We start from the raw sequence: 18,132 nt of genomic DNA on the forward strand, positions 1-18,132 counted from the left end.
GGTTGTTGTCCTGTCACCACACTGCCAGGTCTCCGACCTCCTTCCTAAGGGCTGTCTCATCATTGTCGGTGATCAGGCCTACCACCGGCGTGTCATCGTCGGCCACGCAGTTGTGGGTGAACAGGGAGTACAGGAGGGGACTAAGCACGCACCCCTTAGGGGCCCCCGTGTTGAGGGTCAGGGTGGTGGATGTGTTGTTGCCTAACCTCACCACCTGGGGAACGTCCGTCAGGAAGTCCAGGATCCAGTTAGTTGCAGAGAGAGGTGTTCAGTCCCAGGGTCCCCAGCTGAGGGGACTATGGTGTTGAACGCTGAGCTGTAGTCTATGAACAGCATTCTCACATAGTTATTTCCCCTCTTGTCCAGGAGGGAGTGGGCAGTGTGATGTGCAAGAGAGATTGTGTCATCTGTGGATCTGTTGGGGCGGTATGCGAATTGTTGTGGGTCCAGGGTGTCTGGGCTGATGGTGTTGACGTGAGCCCTGACCAGCCTTTCAAAGCATTTCATGGCTACAGATGTGAGTGCTGTGGGGCAATAGTCATTTAGACAGGTTAACTTGAGGTTCTTGGGCACAGGGACAATGATGGTCTGCTGGAAACATGTAGGTATTACAGACTGAGTCAGGGAGAGGTTGAAAATGTCAGTGAAAACTTGCCAGCTGGTCAGTGCATGCTCTGAGTACGTGTCCTGGTAATCTGTCTGGCCCTGGGGCTTTGTGAATGTTAACCTGTTTAAAGGTTTTAGTCACATCAGTTACGGACAGCATGATCATGCAGTCGTCTGCAACCCTTGTAGCATTTATAGTAGCATTAGCCTCAATTCACAATAATCTCACCCAATGTTTGACTTCAGGTCCAGGCAGCAATATATTAGCCCTGTAAGCCTGTTGCTCTGCTGCTGCACTCCTACACATTAGTGGCAATGGGCAACAGAGTCATTACTACACAGTACTGGTGTACACTTAGTGTACAAAACATTAAGAACACCTGCTCTTTCCATGACATAGACTGACAAGGTGAAACCGGGTGAAAGCTATGATCCCTTATTGATGTCACTTGTTAAATCCACTTTAATCAGTGTAGATGAAGGGGAGGAAACAGGTTAAAGGATTTTTAAGCCTTGAGACATGGATTGTGTATGTGTGCCATTCAGACGTTGAATGGACAAGACAAAAGTTTTAAGTGCCTTTGAATGGGGTATGGTAGTAGGTGCCAGGCACACTGGTTTGTGTCAAGAACTGCAACGCTGCTGAGTTTTTCACTCAACAGTTTCCCGTGTGTATCAAGAATGGTACACCACCCAAAGGACATCCAGCCAACTTGACACAACTGTGGGAAGCGTTAGAGTCAACATGGGCCAGCATCCCTGTGGAGTCCATGCCCCCTGGGGGGGTGCAACTCAATATGAGGATGGTTTTCTTATATTTTGCTCACTCAATGTATAGAGATAGCCTTAACTAGACTTAAAAACATGCCAACCTTCCCCAACCAGTGTCTTGCTGGTTTTCCAGGGGCACATTTTCCCTAAGCCCCAGTGTATTTCCTACACTGATATCGTAACTCTAGCAGCTCCCAGAGTCATTTAGTCTGTGTTGGCCTTTGCCAAGTCTCTCTCCGTCATCCCTCTTAAAGCTTCTACAAAGAGAACACTTCATATGGATAGACTTGATTCATAGTGAGTGTTAAGAGGAGGGTCTGTATCTATAGAAAAGTTTTTGAAAGGCTTAGACAGCAAAGGCCCAGGTGTGGATTGGAGCTGTGATTTATTCATCCATGCATGCTTACTGATGTGATACTGGAATTTGTTCAATGTCAGGACTTAATGTCCATGCTTTGCATAAGTACACAGGAAGTTATGTTGTCTCAACTGAAATTCTTACAGATTTCTGCACATGGTGTATCAAAATTACGATTGACCTTCTGTCTCTCAAGACATTGTTTCCTCAAATACAGATTGTTTTCTAAGCCACCTGATATTCACTTTTAGATTATATAGGTTTCTATGAGGTTTCATCTCTCACTTCTTCAGTTTATCTCCCTGACAGTCAAATGATTATTGCATGTTGTCTAGCAGGGATAGTTGATATTCTTTGAGGTGTACTAATATTTTCTCATATGCTTACTGTATGTGTCTCATGAATAAATCCAGTTGTTGTAAAGAAGATGCCTATATCTTTTTCCCAGTGCAAATGCCTCACACCGACCTTCATGTTCAATATGGGAAATGGATGCTGTCTCCTCTTTGGTTCCTCTCATGAAATCACTTTTATATGAAAGAGCCGTGCTATTAAAACACGAGAACAAACCCCTGGAGTAAAAGTCTGACTCTGTTTTGACATTTGTTCTTACCTGAAGGCATGCTTTATTATTGATGCTATAAAATGCATGGGGGTCAGGGAAGACAAGAAGGAGTAATGAAATGACAGCGTTGACACGTTGGTTTAAACTGCCTTGGGTTGCCAATATGGTTTACAGCTGGGAGACGCTCCTTTATCTTTCACTTCCTCTACTGCGGAAGGTTCTGTAACCCTGACACTGAATGGAGTTTAGTGTACATAATAGAATACGACTCCCACACCTTATGATTTGATCGTTACTTTTCCCCACAAAGCTTTCACAAGGAAGGCTTTTTATCTCTTGACATGATTGACTGTAGGCTGAAGTGAAACTAGTCTTGAAGCAACACGAGACACACATACACACTCACTGACAGTATTACAAAAGCACACACAGTAAGATGGTATTATCAACTTAAATCATCTCATGCCGACACTCTGCCAAGCTAGCGTTCAGCGCTATTTATTGCAACCGCTACTTCTATGGAGACCTGTGACAAGCTTATCTGTCGTAGATGTGGATGAGAATGCATTCTTTATGTATGATAGTCAGCCATGGCTGTTAGCTGTTATTAGCCATTGTCTCTCCTATCATGGAAATAACAGCTCATGCTATCTCATGCTATTCACGGCACAACAGAGGAAGTGTTAAATATCAAGGACATTGTTGTGATCTTTTTTTATCTTGACAACCTGAAGACACCGACGTAATGTTCACTTGAAGTTGTCAAGCTAAGATAAAGTGTTAAATGCTATTGTAGAAACATTGAATGTTTGAATATAGTCTCCTTTAGTGCAATTTTCAAATATGCCATATTCAACAATGTGTTTGCTAAATCTGGTGGTAAGGCGCAGAGTGTCAGAGAATTGGATTTTGTCACAATGGATTTTTTTCAGGAAATTGTCAGTGGTAATGTGTCCAGGGATATTTAGTCACATTGGATGTCATCTCTGTCTCCAGGTTTGCTCCTGTCAGAGAGCTGGCCCCAGTAGGCACACCAGTGGGCAGCATCCTGGCAGCCGCCATGAACCAGACAATCTTCTACTCCATCGTAGGAGGAAACGAAGGCGGTAAGTGCAGAAACGTACCCTCCAGTGCCATAGATAGAACAAACACTTGCCAAAATAGGAAAAGGTCACATTTCTGTCTTAAATTCTTGCAATAATATACAATCCATGGAAAATGCTGAGAAATTACCTGAAACAAAAAATTGGCTGCACTTTACTTGTGGTAAAAGTAACTATTGTTAAGGTATTTTTAACAACAGTAGAAGTTTCCTTTTATCACAGTCTATTTCCATGTCTATGAAGTCAACGTGCAATAGTCTTCATCAATGCGTGATGTCTACTGCTGATTAATGCATCGACTTGGGAATGTCCTAAATGAGTGCTTTAAACCTGAGCATCTGGAAGTAGTGAAATTAAATGTAAAATGGGGCTAATGAACTGCATCACAATTAAACAGTGTGTGCAGGTACAGTATCAGCAGCTGGCTGCAAAAAGCCCAAATAAAAAAACTATAGGTTATAATCTTTGTGGTTGGCAGTTGGCACACACACAGACACAAAATTAACCTATTTTTTTAATCAAATGTTGATCCTGTCAGTGAGTGCTACCAATGTCTTCCTCGTGTTGTACTGATTGTTTTTTTGGTTGGTTGTAGGTGAGTTCCAAGTGAGTAACCGGACAGGTGTGATCTCCACGGCTAAGCCTCTGGATTATGAGACTGTCACCAGCTACGTGCTCAGGGTTCAGGCTGACTCCATGGTCGTGGTCATGGCCCAACTGCGGGTTCCCTCTAAATGTAAGAGGGGGATATTGAACTGGAGTAGGGCGCTGGAACGCTACATCAAGTGTTCCCCTTTCCAGCTAGATACCGTGGTTGTCCTTGGTTTGTGGTACTTAGAGGAGTTGACAGCATATTTATTTCTACAATTATTAGTCATTTAGCAGACACTCTTATCCAGAAGAACTAACAGGAGCAATTACCTTCTTCAAGGGCACATCGGAAAAAATGTCAGTTACTGTAGTCAGCTCAGGGATTCGAACCAGCAACTTTTTGGTTACTGGCCCAACGCACTTAACTGCTAGGTTAACTCCTCCCCCCCTCAATTTTTTTGGGGCCCACTTCAGATAAACCCTCTTCACCTCCTAGATCTGTATTCATTGGAATGCAGAGCAAGCCACCGTACCGTGTCAATTTTCGTAATTTTTAAAAACTTCATTGAGTTCAAATAATCAGAGCAGAACAGGGCGTAATTGTCAGATTGTCACAGCCCAATTAACATCATTACACACACACACACACACACACACACACACACACACACACACACACACACACACACACACACACACACACACACACACACACACACACACACACACACACACACACACACACACATATTTAAAAAGCAGAGTAATTGATAAGAATTAATTTAACACAGCTCCCCTCCACTCCCACCACCCCTTTCCCTAAATTAAAATGTACTCTACGCAGACTCAATAGCCCCTTCTGCCATGTGAGCCATCCTTTCTCCTAATGCTTTTCTTTTTATGTGTGTGTGCTGAATTTCTCTCTATGCTGTTGTGTTTCTCTACACTTGCAAGCATCTGTTTGTGAGTGTGTGTCTTAACTGAAAAGTTAACAATTTCCCACAAGACCACAACGGATAAACCGTGGAGGGAATAAAAACGTTTTTAGAGAGACAGAAAAAGGCAATAGAGAGAGAGCGACTGTCGTATTCCTCTGTGCCTTCCCTCTGGCTCTCACGGTGGTGTTTGTGCCTGTGATTTAATGAACTGTGTTTTTGTTCATCCTATTTCCTTGGATCCTCCTTAGCCCTAGCAACATGACTTTACATTTCTGTGCTCTGCTGGAAGAAAAATAGTCATTGACAGTGCATATTTTTCACCTTTTTTAACTGCAGTGTGGGTAAGGTTGTGCTAGTTTTGTACATATTTGTACTGTATTAGTTAGACAGTGACAAATAGGTGTGGAGTGTGCATATCCTTACTACAAGCTATTTTCCTTGAGGACAATCTGGCATATGAATGGAAATGGCACAGTAGCTGCAACAGGAGAACATATTTGATTATTTGATTATGAACTGGAACCTGTGTTTTTGTATGGGGCTTTATTTTGTTTGTAATAATACTCCCCTTTCCTACCTACACTGATCCCCTCTAAACTATAGGGTGTACTGTAGAGGAACGTCAATGCAAGTGGATAAGACAATATGCCTCATGTCTAAAATGTGACTGGGTCCCTCCTCTTTAACTCTGCAGCCAACACAGCCAAGGTGTTTATCGAGGTGCGGGATGAGAACGACCACCCGCCTGTCTTCACCAGAAAGCTCTACATCGGTGGCGTGGCTGAAGACGCCAAGACCTTCTCCTCTGTTCTGAAGATAGTGGTGAGAAAGGCCTTCGCATACTCCTCCTTATATGCTACTGCCTTAACACACACACGCATAAACATACACATCTACTGAAGATCATGTTGAGATAGCTGTCTGACACTCAATTCTCTGACGCCCTCTGATTGTACTCTGACGTAAACCAGTCTAAACTCATCCTTAATGCTACTCAGGTCCCTGCAGTCCTTTGGTCGGTCCAAAATCATTTCATGATTAGAGAGATTGTGTCATCACGCACGCACACATACAAACACAGTACTGTACATATGCGGTCTGATTCCATCCCCATCCTCCCTGTCGGTTCCATTCTGTTCAGTCATGGTGGCAAAATCCATTCGAGCCACTCTCTGTTGTTCAGTTTCATCTTCTTCTCCATTCTTCTCTCCATTCCTCCCTCCATTCCTCTATTCACTGGTGGGATCTAATATAATGGTGGGATGTAATATAATCACAGTTCACCAATTGGACCGTGGTCAAAGATCAGTCCAGATTATCATTCTGTTTTACATTGAAGGTGGTATGGCTCTGTAGTGTGAAAATTCCTTTACATGTGACTCAGCTGGTAGCACCTTACATACCAAACAGGCACACATAGTCATTTGAAAACAATCGGCAGCACGTACATGCTCTGGGATACAGTATACTGTAGCTCCTGCTGCATAAATCTCTTGCGCTCCACTATCAATATTGTATGATTGTACGGTTTAAGTCATATTGGTTGAGTAGTCACCCTTGAGCTCAGATTTGTGTAATTAGTTTAACCGTAACCGTTCCTAACCTGAACAGAGTTGCACAAGTCCTTATTTATCCAAACTGAACAGAGCTGCACAAATTCCCCAGTTCGTCCACTACTGAGGCATAAAAAGAAACTCAGTCCAGTCTTTCATGAGCCAAACACTATATTGGATATGAAGCTTTTTCCGTATGCTGTCTGATATAATGAAACTAATACATTATAAATGCTAGAGAGGGACTTCACATACGACTGATATTAAATCTTAATTTACAATCTGTTCCGTGAGCTTAGTTTGATCTGGACATGATGAAGGCAGGAGGAGTTGATGGGAACCTGAGGCTCCGTGACACTCACAGTCACATTGGGCCCAACAACTGTCAGTGACCTAATATCTATCAATATCTAAACATCTGTCTGCCCGCCTGTCTGCCTGTCCGTCTATCCGTCTATCCAATCAAAAGTTTGGACACACCTACTCATTCAAGAGATTTTCATTATTTTACTATTTTCTACATTGTAGAATAATGGTGAAGACATCAAAACTATGAAATAACACATATGGAATCATGTAGTAACCAAAAAAGTGTTAAACAAATCAAAATATATTTGAGATTTGAGATTCTTGCCTTGATGACAGCTTTGCACACTCTTGACATTCTCTCAACCAGCTTCATGAGGTAGTCACCTGGAATACATTTTGTGTAATTTCTTTCTTTCTTAATGTGTTTGAGCCAATCAGTTGTGTTGTGACAAGGTAGGGGTGGTATACAGAAGATAGCCCTATTTGGTAAAAGACCAAGTCCATATTATGGCAAGAACAGCTCAAATATGAAAAGACAAACAACAGTCCATCATTACTTAAAATGTTTTAATTTAACCCGGTAAGTCAGTTAAGAACAAATTCTTATTTACAATGATGGCCTACCAGGGAACAATGGGTTAACTGCCTTGTTCAGAACAACACATTTTTTTTATGTTGTCAGCTCGGGGATTCGATCCAGCAACCTTTCGGTTACTGGCCCAACGCTCTAACCACTAGGCTACCTGCCGCCCCCAAAGACCTAAAGGTCAGTCAATACGGAAAATTTCAAGAACTTTAAAAGTTTCTTCAAGTGCAGTCACAAAAACCATCAAGCACTATGATGAAACTGGCTGTCATGAGGACCGCCATAGGAAAGGAAGACCCAGAGTTACCTCTGCTGCAGAGGATAAGTTCATTAGAGTTACCAAACTCAGAAATTGCAGCCCAAATAAATGCTTCACAGAGTTCAGGTAACAGACACTTCTCAACATCAACTGTACAGAGGAAACTGCGTGAAGCAGGCCTTAATGGTTGAATTTCTGCAAAGAAACCACTAATAAAGGACACCAATAATAAGAAGAGACTTGCTTGGGCCAAGAAACACGAGCAATGGACATTAGACCAGTGGACATCTGTCCTTTGATCTGATGAGTCCACATTTGAGATTTTTGGTTCCAACCATTGTATCATTTAAACGCACAGTCCTCCTCATGTCATCTATCCTCATCCTCACTTTTCATCTGATTCAACTCAGTGAGTCATTTCTTTCCAGAAATGCCAAAAAGTACATTCTACAATTACAAAAAGGTGTAAAGTCCAATACAGCAAATGAAAGATAAACATCTTGTTAAATTACCCATCGTGTCCGATTTCAAAAAGGTTTTACAGCGAAAGCACAACATATGATTATGTTAGTTCAGAGCCAAGTCAAAAAAACACACATTTTCCAGCCAAAGATAGGAGTCACAAAAAGCAGAAATATAGATACAATTAATCACTAACCTTTGATGATCTTCATCAGATGACACTCATAGGACATCATGTTACACAATACATGTATGTTTTGTTCAATAATGTGCATATTTATATCCAAAAATCTCAGTTTACATTGGCGCTTTACGTGCAGTAATGTTTTGATTCCAAAACATCCGGTGATCTTGCAGATAGCCACAGAAATCCCAGAAATACTCATAATAAACATCGATAAAAGATACAAGTGTTTTTCACAGAAGTAAAGATAGACTTCTCCTTAACTTTTACTGCCTCTGAAACCCGGATCCGGGATCCCCCCCCACCCCCCTCACACTGATTAGCATCGCTAGCATAGCGTCACATTTAAATAGTAGCATCTAAATATCATTAAATCACAAGTCCAAGACACCTAATGAAAGATACAGATCTTGTGAATCAAGTCACCATTTCAGATTATTAAAATGTTTTACAGGGAAGACAAAATATGTAAATCTATTAGCTAACCATGTTAGCAAAAGACACCCTTTTTCTTTGTCCACCATTTTTTCTCAACACCAGTAGCTATCACCAATTCGGCTAAACTAAGATATTGATAGCCACTAACCAAGAAAAAAACTCATCAGATGACAGTCTGATAACATATTTATGGTATAGGATAGATTTTGTTAGAAAAATGTGCATATTTCAGGTATAAATCATAGTTTACCATTGCAGCCAGCATCACAAATCTCACCAAAGCTCCTAGAATTACTACAGACAGCAACGTGTATTACCCATTTACTCATCATAAAACATTTCTTAAAAATACACAGCACATAGCAATGGAAAGACACAGATCTTGTGAATTCAGACAACATTTCAGATTTTCTAAGTGTTTTACGGCGAAAACACAATAAATCGTTATATTAGCATACCACATACGCAAACGTTACCCGAGCACTGATTCTAGCCAAAGAGAGCGATATAATATCATCGCCAAAATATATTAATTTTTTTACTAACCTTCTCAGAATCCTTCAGATGACACTCCTGTAACATCATATTACAACATACATATACAGTTTGTTCGAAAATGTGCATATTTAGCCATAAAAAAACGTGGTTATACAATGAAAATAGTAGCAAAACAAGCCTGGTAAAGTCGGTCGCCATCTTTGAGTGATCTAGTTTAATCAATAGCTAATCATATACTTGACTAAAAAATACAGGGTTGACAGGAATCGAAAGACAAATTAGTTCTTAACCTGTCTAGGATCAGCGTGGCGCTAGCGGCACACCCCCCCCCCCCCCCCCCCCACTGAAAAACCAGTGCCGCGAAATTCAAAAAAAATAATTTTTTTAAATATTTAACTTTCACACATTAAAGTCCAATACAGCTAATGAAAGACACAGATCTTGTGAATCCAGTCAACATTTCCGATTTTTAAAATGTTTTACAGGGAAGACACAATATGTAAAGATGTACATCTATTACCTAAAAACACATTAGCATAATCCACCATCTTTTATTTGTCCACCAACACCAGTAGCCATCACCAATTCGGCTAAACTAAGATATTTATAGCCCCTAACCAACAAAAAAACTCATTAGATGACAGTCTGATAACATATTTATGGTATGGGATAGGTTTTGTTAGAAAAAAGTGCATATTTCAGGTAGATGGCATAGTTTACAATTGCACCCACCATCACAAATGGACTAGAATAATTACAATGAGCAACGTGTTTACCTAACTACTAATCATCAAACATTTCGTAAAAATACACAGCATACACGAATCGAAAGACACAGATCCTGTGAATACAGACAATATTTCAGATTTTCTAAGTGTCTTACAGCGAAAACACAATAAATCGTTATATTAGCTTAGCACATAGCAATTAGCAGCCCAGCATTGATTCTAGCCAAAGTGAGCGATAAAAGTCAACATCGCCAAAAGATATTAATTTTTTCACTAACCTTCTCAGAATTCTTCCGATGACACTCCTGTAACATCACATTACAACATGCATATACAGTTTGATCGAAAATGTTTATATTTAGCCACCAAAATCATGGTTAGACAATGTGAAATGTAGACAAGCTGGTAAAGAAAAAGTCCTTGCGCCACTTAGACAGTGATCTACTCTTATACATAAATACTCATAAACGTGACTAAAAAATATAGGGTGGACAGGGATTGATAGACAATTTAATTCTTAATACAATTGCGTTATTACATTTTTTAATTTATCCTTACTTTTCAATACAGTTTGCGCCAAGCGAAGCTACGTCAAAAAACATGGCGTCCTAAGCCACTAAAATGTTTCGACAGAAACACGATTTATCATAATAAAAATGTCCTACCTTGAGCTGTTCTTCCATCAGTATCTTGGGCAAAGGATCCTTTCTTGGGAGAAATCGTCTTTTGGTGGAAAGCTGTCCTCTTGCCATGTGGAAATGTCAACTGCGTTCGGGATGAACTGAAAAGCGTGCCCAACTTTTCACATCGTTGCAAAAATAAATGTCCCAAAATCGCACTAAACGGATATAAATTGCTATAAAACGCTTTAAATTAACTACTTTGTGATGTTTGTAACTCCTATAACGAGTGAAAAGATGACCGGAGAAATATAACAGGCTAAACTAACGCTTGGAACAGGAGAGGGTCGGTGTCTTCCACGCGCGTTACGCAGCAAGAAAAGACTTGCTAGCTAAAGGTTTTTTTCATTTGTAGGGCCTGTGAACGAGCAATCGAGCCCGTTGGAATCGTCATCACGTAAAGGCATCCAGGGGAAGACGTAAGAAGTGTCCGTATAGTCATAGCAACGACAGTGCCCTTTTAAATGACTTCAGAAAAGTGGCCAACGTTTCTCAAATCTGACTCCATGTCAGGGAAATTGCTGTAGAATGGGCTCTGTTCCACTTAGAGACAAAATTTCAACTCCTATAGAAACTATAGACTGTTTTCTATCCAATAATAATAATAATATGCATATTGTACGATCAAGGATTTTGTGGGAAGCCGTTTAAAAAATTAGCCACATTAGCATAAATAGTCTAAACAGCGCCCCCATCCCCAACAGGTTAACTCCTATAACGAGTGAAAAGATGACCGGAGAAATATAACAGGCTAAACTAACGCTTGGAACAGGTGCGCGCCGGTGTCCTCTAGGCTCATGACGCAGCTCCCAAAGAATGACTAGCTTCAGGGTTTTTTCATTTGTAGGGCCTGTGAACGCGCAATCGACCCCGTTGGAATCGTCATCACGTAAAGGCATCCAGGGGAAGACGTAAGAAGTGTCCGTATAGTCATAGCAACGACAGTGCCCTTTTAACTGACTTCAGAAGAGTGGCCAACATTTCTCAAATCTGACTCCATGTCAGGGAAATTGCTGTAGAATGGGCTCTGTTCCACTTAGAGACAAAATTTCAACTCCTATAGAAACTATAGACTGTTTTCTATCCAATAATAATAATAATATGCATATTGTACGATCAAGGATTTTGTGGGAAGCCGTTTAAAAAATTAGCCAAATTAGCATAAATAGTCTAAACAGCGCCCCCATCCCCAACAGGTTAATGCAATCGCTGAATTACATTTTTTTAATTATCCTTACTTTTCAATACAGGTTGCGCCAAAGCGAAGCGTTTAACATTTTTCGACAGAACAACGATTTATCATCATAAATAGTTCTTACTATTAGCTGAACTGCCATCAGAATCTTGGGCAATGAATCCTTTCTCCGGTCTAATCGTCTTTTGGTCGAAAGATGTCCTCTTGTCCCGTCGAAATGGCCACTAACGTTCACCATGCACCAGAAAAGTGCCCAGCTCCTCGAAGTGCGTCACACAGAAATGCCAAAAAAATCGCCCTAAACGGATATAAATTGCTATAAAACGGTTTAAATTAACTACCTTATGATGTTTTTAACACCTATAACGAGTAAAAACATGACAGGAGAAATATTACTGGCTAAACAACAGCTTGGAAGGAGGCAAGTACGACGTCCATCGTGCGTCAGGCGCAGAGACGAAAAGAAATGTACTTCCGGTCATTGGTCTTTTATACAGGCCCTGATTGCGCAATCGACTCCATTCAAAGCGTCACCACTTACTGACATCTAGAGGAAGACGTAGGCAGTGTTTGTTTCCCCATAGCATTTACAGGGACATTACAACTGACCTGGGAACAGGGGCCAAGATTTCTGAAATCTCACTCCCTGTCATGAAATGTGCTGTAGAAGGAGTTCTGTTTCACTCAGAGACATAATTCCAACGGCTATAGAAACTAGAGAGTGTTTTCTATCCAATAATAATTATAATATGCATATTGTACGAGCAAGAATTGAGTACTAGGCAGTTTAATCTGGAGACCAATTTATGCTAAATCGAAACAGCACCCCCTATATTCGCAAGAAGTTAAAGCGAGACCGCACCTAGATTCATGGCAGAATATAAGTTCTACATTTTTCAACAGAACAACGAATTAACCTGTCTAGGCTGAGGGTGCCGCTAGCGGGACTCCCCCCTCACCCCCACTGAAAAGGCAGAGCCGCGAAATTCAAAAAAAAATTTTTTTTTAAATATTTAACTTTCACACATTAAAGTCCAATACAGCTAATGAAAGACACAGATCTTGTGAATCCAGCCAACATGTCCGATTTTTAAAATGTTTTACAGGGAAGACATAATATGAAAAGATGTACATCTATTACCTAAAAACACATTAGCATAATCCACCATCTTTTATTTGTCCACCAACACCAGTAGCTATCACCAATTCGGCTAAACTAAGATATTTATAGCCCCTAACCAAGAAAAAAACTCATCAGATGACAGTCTGATAACATATTTATGGTATGGGATAGGTTTTGTTAGAAAAATTTGCATATTTCAGGTAGATGGCATAGGTTACAATTGCACCCACCGTCACAAATGGACTAGAATAACTACATAGAGCAACGTGTTTACCTACTTACTAATCATCAAACATTTCGTAAAAATACACAGCATACACTAATCGAAAGACACAGATCCTGTGAATACAGACAATATTTCAGATTTTCTAAGTGTCTTACAGCGAAAACACAATAAATCGTTATATTAGCATAGCACAGGTGCAAACATTACCCCAGCATTAATTCTAGCCAAAGTGAGCGATAACGTCAACATCGCCAAAATATATTATTTTTTTCACTAACCTTCTCAGAATTCTTCAGATGACACCCCTGTAACATCACATTACAACATGCATATACAGTTTGTTCGAAAATGTGCATATTTAGCCACCAAAATCATGGTTAGACAATGGGGAAAGTAGCCCAGCTGGTGAGAAAATGTCCGTGCGCCATATTAGACAGTGATCTACTCTTATACATAAATACTCATAAACGTGACTAAAAAATATAGGGTGGACATCGATTGATAGACAATTTAATTCTTAATACAATCGCGGAATTACATTTTTTAAATTATCCTTACTTTTCAATACAGTTTGCGCCAAGCGAAGCTACGTCAAAAAACATGGCGTCCTAAGCCACTAACATTTTTCGACAGAAACACGATTTATCATAATAAAAATGTCCTACTTTGAGCTGTTCTTCCATCAGTATCTTGGGCAAAGGATCCTTTCTTGGGTCTAATCGTCTTTTGGTGGAAAGCTGTCCTCTTGCCATGTGGAAATGCCAACTGCGTTCAGCATGAACTGGAAGCGTGCCCGGCGATTCACAGCGTTTCAGAAATAAATGTCCCAAAATCGCACTAAACGGATATAAATTGCTATAAAACGCTTTAAATTAACTACCTTATGATGTTTTTAACTCCTATAACGAGTCTTAACATGACCGGAGAAAGATTACTCCCAACACTAATGCTTGGAACAGGTGCGGGTCGGTGTCCTCCACGCGCATAACGCAGCTCCAAAAGACTTACTAGCTACAGGGTTTTTTAATTTATAGTGCCTGTGAACGTGCAATCGACCCCATTCAAATCGTCATCACGTAAAGGCATCCAGGGGAAGACGTAAGCAGTGTCCGTATACTCATAGCAATAACAGTGGCCTTTTAACTGACTCCAGATCAGGGGCCAACATTTCTGAAATCTGACTCCATGTCAGGGAAATTGCTGTAGAATGGGTTCTGTTCCACTTAGAGACAAAATTTCAACTCCTATAGAAACTATAGACTGTTTTCTATCCAATAATAATAATAATATGCATATTGTACGATCAAGAGTTTTGTAGGAAGCCATTTCAAAAATTACAAGATTACCATAAATAGTGACAACAGCGCCCCCAGCCTCAACAGGTTAACATCATAAATACTTCTTACTTTTTGATGAACTCCCATCAGAATCTTGGGCAAGGTGTCCTTTGTCCAAAATAATCGTTGCTTGGGTGTATATTGTCCTCTTCAACGTTCGAATTAGCAGTAAACATTAGCCATGTGGCAAAGACGTGTCCGACTCACTAAAACGCTGTACAAATAAATATCCGAAAATCGCAATATACCGATATAAACTGATATAACTTGGTTTAATATAACAACATTATGATGTCTTTAACACCTATATCGAATAAAAACAGAGTCGGATATATCTAAGGCCTATAACCGGAGCGAACTAGACCGAGAGCCAGAGCTCCTTTCTGCGTCAGGGCGAAGAGGACAAAGGCCGGACCCCCCGTTCCCAGCCCATTTATAACCTCTCAGTTCTGCCTAGCAACTCCATTTCAATTCTCACTATTCGCTGACACCCAGGGGAAGACGTATGCAGTGTATCTCAACCAATAGAAGACAGGCAAATTAATAAACTGACCTGAGAACAGCTTGCAGAATTCAGCATTCTCACATCCTCGTAGGAAAAATGCTCCAACTCGAGTTCTGTTTTACTCACAGATATAATTCAAACGGTTTTAGAAACTAGAAAGTGTTTTCTATCCAATAGTAATAATAATATTCATATTGTACGAGCAAGAATTGAGTACGAGGCAGTTTAATTTGGGAACAAAATTATTACAAAGTGCAAACAGCACCCTATTGAGGAGAAGTTAATGGTGAGCTAATTACAGAAAATAGGTTACGGTTGTGAGTGTGCTGAAATAAAAGCAGGGCATTCTACCAGAGAATTGTAGAATTTGGACACTATCTAGTTGGCCTAACGTTATATCCTCTTTTGACTTTGGGACAGGTCATGTTGTTCTTCACACTACCGTCTCTGGTAACACACTGTATCACATAATGCACAGGATAAAGAAGGTGTAAACGGTACAGTGAAATGGTTACTTGCATAGCGGAGTCTTTTGTTTCGAAATGTAGCTAGCTAGCTAAACAATGAACCATAATCTCAACTCATAACTTTACTACCCTGCCTGAATCTACAGGTAGCTAACTAACTAGTTTCAATTTTAGCTAGCTAGCTAACATTAGGCTGTAACTAGCAATGAAAATGGCACTGAGATACGAATAATATTACTACACAGATAATACACTTAATGTTAGTTAGTGAGCCAGCCAGCTAACGTTAGCTAGCTAGCTAACAGTATGCTTTAACTTGCAATGAAAATGACTGACTAAATTAGAAATGTATAATATTAGATTATGTAGTTAGCTAGACTCTCTTACCCATATATATGGATGAATGCTTCTTCCTCTCTGTCATGGATGCCACGGTTGCCCTTAGTTTGAAGATGTAATCCGGAGACAAGTGTTTTATACAACAGCCTTCTGTGTTCTCTTTTCGACTCCCACCGGATATTTGCAATCAAACGCCACAATTTTCTCCATCTCCTTAGCCATCATACCACCAGGCAGTGCACTGATTTCAAAACACTTTTGCAGCTATTCTTGATATCTTTCAAAAAAGCCGCGTTAGAAAGGATTACCTACACATACTGAGCAGCTCATGTTATAGACAGAAGTCTGCTACATGGTAGACCAATTTGAACTCATCTCTCAGCATGTCTGGTCCATACATTATCTCAGCCAATCATGGCTAGCAGGAAGGTTCCTGACTTTTTCCGTGGCTGAACAAACTAGGCTCATAATTTAGAAATTGTATTTTTATTTACAGATGGCCTACACATTTGTTGTTTAGGCACATGAAAGTTCACATGTTCCAGAAGTAATTTCTGCCCCCCAAAAATAATTTTGATAAAAAATAAATGTTTATGTTCAAATGCCTCTCCTGTGAAGTAGTGACGTGTCACATATGCCTAGTTTCCTGAAATGAGTTACATATTATGTGTGAGATATCTCACAAGTGGGATTCACCGAATCTCTAGAACCTCAAAGAACCAATCACACACATATGTCAGAGACAGACAGGTCGAGGGGTGAAGGAGGTGAGCCCCACCCCTCATTATTAGGAGCCATTTGCACACCTTCTGGTCATTCTCGAGCATGCCTATTCCTTTCGCTCTTGAGAGCATGGGAATATGGTGAGACATCTCACTCATAATATCAGAGAACCTGGGTTGCGAGAGTAGCCTTGAATTGTCATTCAATTACTCGTTTTGATATCTCACAATTAGGATATGACCAATTCTGTATTGCAGACCTGGTTTCCAAAGCCAGGTAGTCTCAAATTATCAACCCTCGAACGTCCCGAAACTGAGGACAGAATGTGTCCCAAAGAAGGTGCAGTGACGTCTAGCTGGTAAAACCTCATAAAAGTATGAGGGGATGCCCAACAAGCCTCATCACAAATCTCCTGTAAGGACATGCCCTTGAACAGTGCACAAGAGGTCGCTCTTGCGTAAAACTCTCGCTCTATCCAAGTAGATGCGCAACACGCGTACTGGCCACAAACGGTGGAGACGTTCTTCTTCCATAAAAGTGAAGGACGGCGGGTGGAATGCCACAAGCAAGACATTTGTAATTGCTGCTGACCTTAGGTATAAAGGCGGGGTTAGACAACAAAGAATCCTTGGGGGAAAAACTGTAGACATGAAGGGTGAACTCACAGTGTGCAGCTCAATAACTCACTTTGCGGACTTAAGACCGACCAGTAAAGCAGTCTTGAAGGAGAGATACGTCATCTCCATGCTTTTCAGCGGCTCAAAAGGCTGCTGTGAAATAGCCTCAAGCACAATAGACAGATCCCAAGATGGGGCTAAAGGCTTGGAAAATGGACGTGAGCGAAGCACCCCTTCATGATACGACATAACAAGGGGTGTTTTCCCACTGTGTTATTGCGAAAGCCTATATGACAGACCGAGATAGCGGCTAGACCTTAACAGTGGAGAAAGCCATACATTGAGTATCCATACATTGAGAGTGTAGAAGGGGCCCTGGCACTCTGGATTGTCTCAATGACTGAGAGGCAGGCCTGTCACATCCAGATTTAACCTCTGACGGGCAATGCCCCGAGGGCCATAGTATCGGGGTGAGGGTGGAAAATATGCTCGCTTGGGTCAGATGATCCCTGCGTAACGGGAGTTGCCGGGGCTCATAGTACAGCAGGAGAATGATCTATGCTAACTAGAGCTTGCCTGGCCATGGAGGGCTACCAAGATGAGGTATGAGCCGTCTTCCCTCATTCTGGGGAGTATAAGGCTTAGAGGAGGAGAAAAGGAACGGAACACCCCCGGCCAAGGGTGTGCCAACACGTCCACCCCCAATGGTGTGTTTCCTGCTAGCGCAAAGAACAGCGGGCAGTGCACGTTTTGTGCGAAGAAATCTACGGATGTTTGACCATATCTCTCCCTGATCTGTTTCACAACTTGGAGATGGTCTGCATTCCCTGTGATGAGGATTCCTTCTGGACAAGTCAGCTCCTACGTTCAGAGCTCCCGTGACATGAGTCGCTCGTAGTGAGAGTAGGTGTGCTCTTCTCCACAGAATAATTCTATGGATAGTCTGTGTAAGCGCAGGGAGCAAGTGCCAC

General features: G+C 41.0%; 1 protein-coding gene across 1 annotated transcript in view; it reads left to right on the forward strand.

The window, feature by feature from the left end:
• LOC129836349 (protocadherin-15-like) overlaps positions 1-18,132 on the forward strand; it is a 340,099-nt gene that overhangs the window by 293,635 nt on the left and 28,332 nt on the right. The window contains exons 26-28 of the mRNA XM_055902394.1: positions 3,297-3,406; positions 3,999-4,139; positions 5,627-5,754. Of these exons, the coding sequence (XP_055758369.1) occupies positions 3,297-3,406; positions 3,999-4,139; positions 5,627-5,754 (379 nt within the window). The remainder of the gene's footprint in view (positions 1-3,296; positions 3,407-3,998; positions 4,140-5,626; positions 5,755-18,132) is intronic.

This window comes from Salvelinus fontinalis, chromosome 37 (genome assembly GCF_029448725.1).
Source record: "Salvelinus fontinalis isolate EN_2023a chromosome 37, ASM2944872v1, whole genome shotgun sequence".
Classification (NCBI taxonomy): domain Eukaryota; kingdom Metazoa; phylum Chordata; class Actinopteri; order Salmoniformes; family Salmonidae; genus Salvelinus; species Salvelinus fontinalis.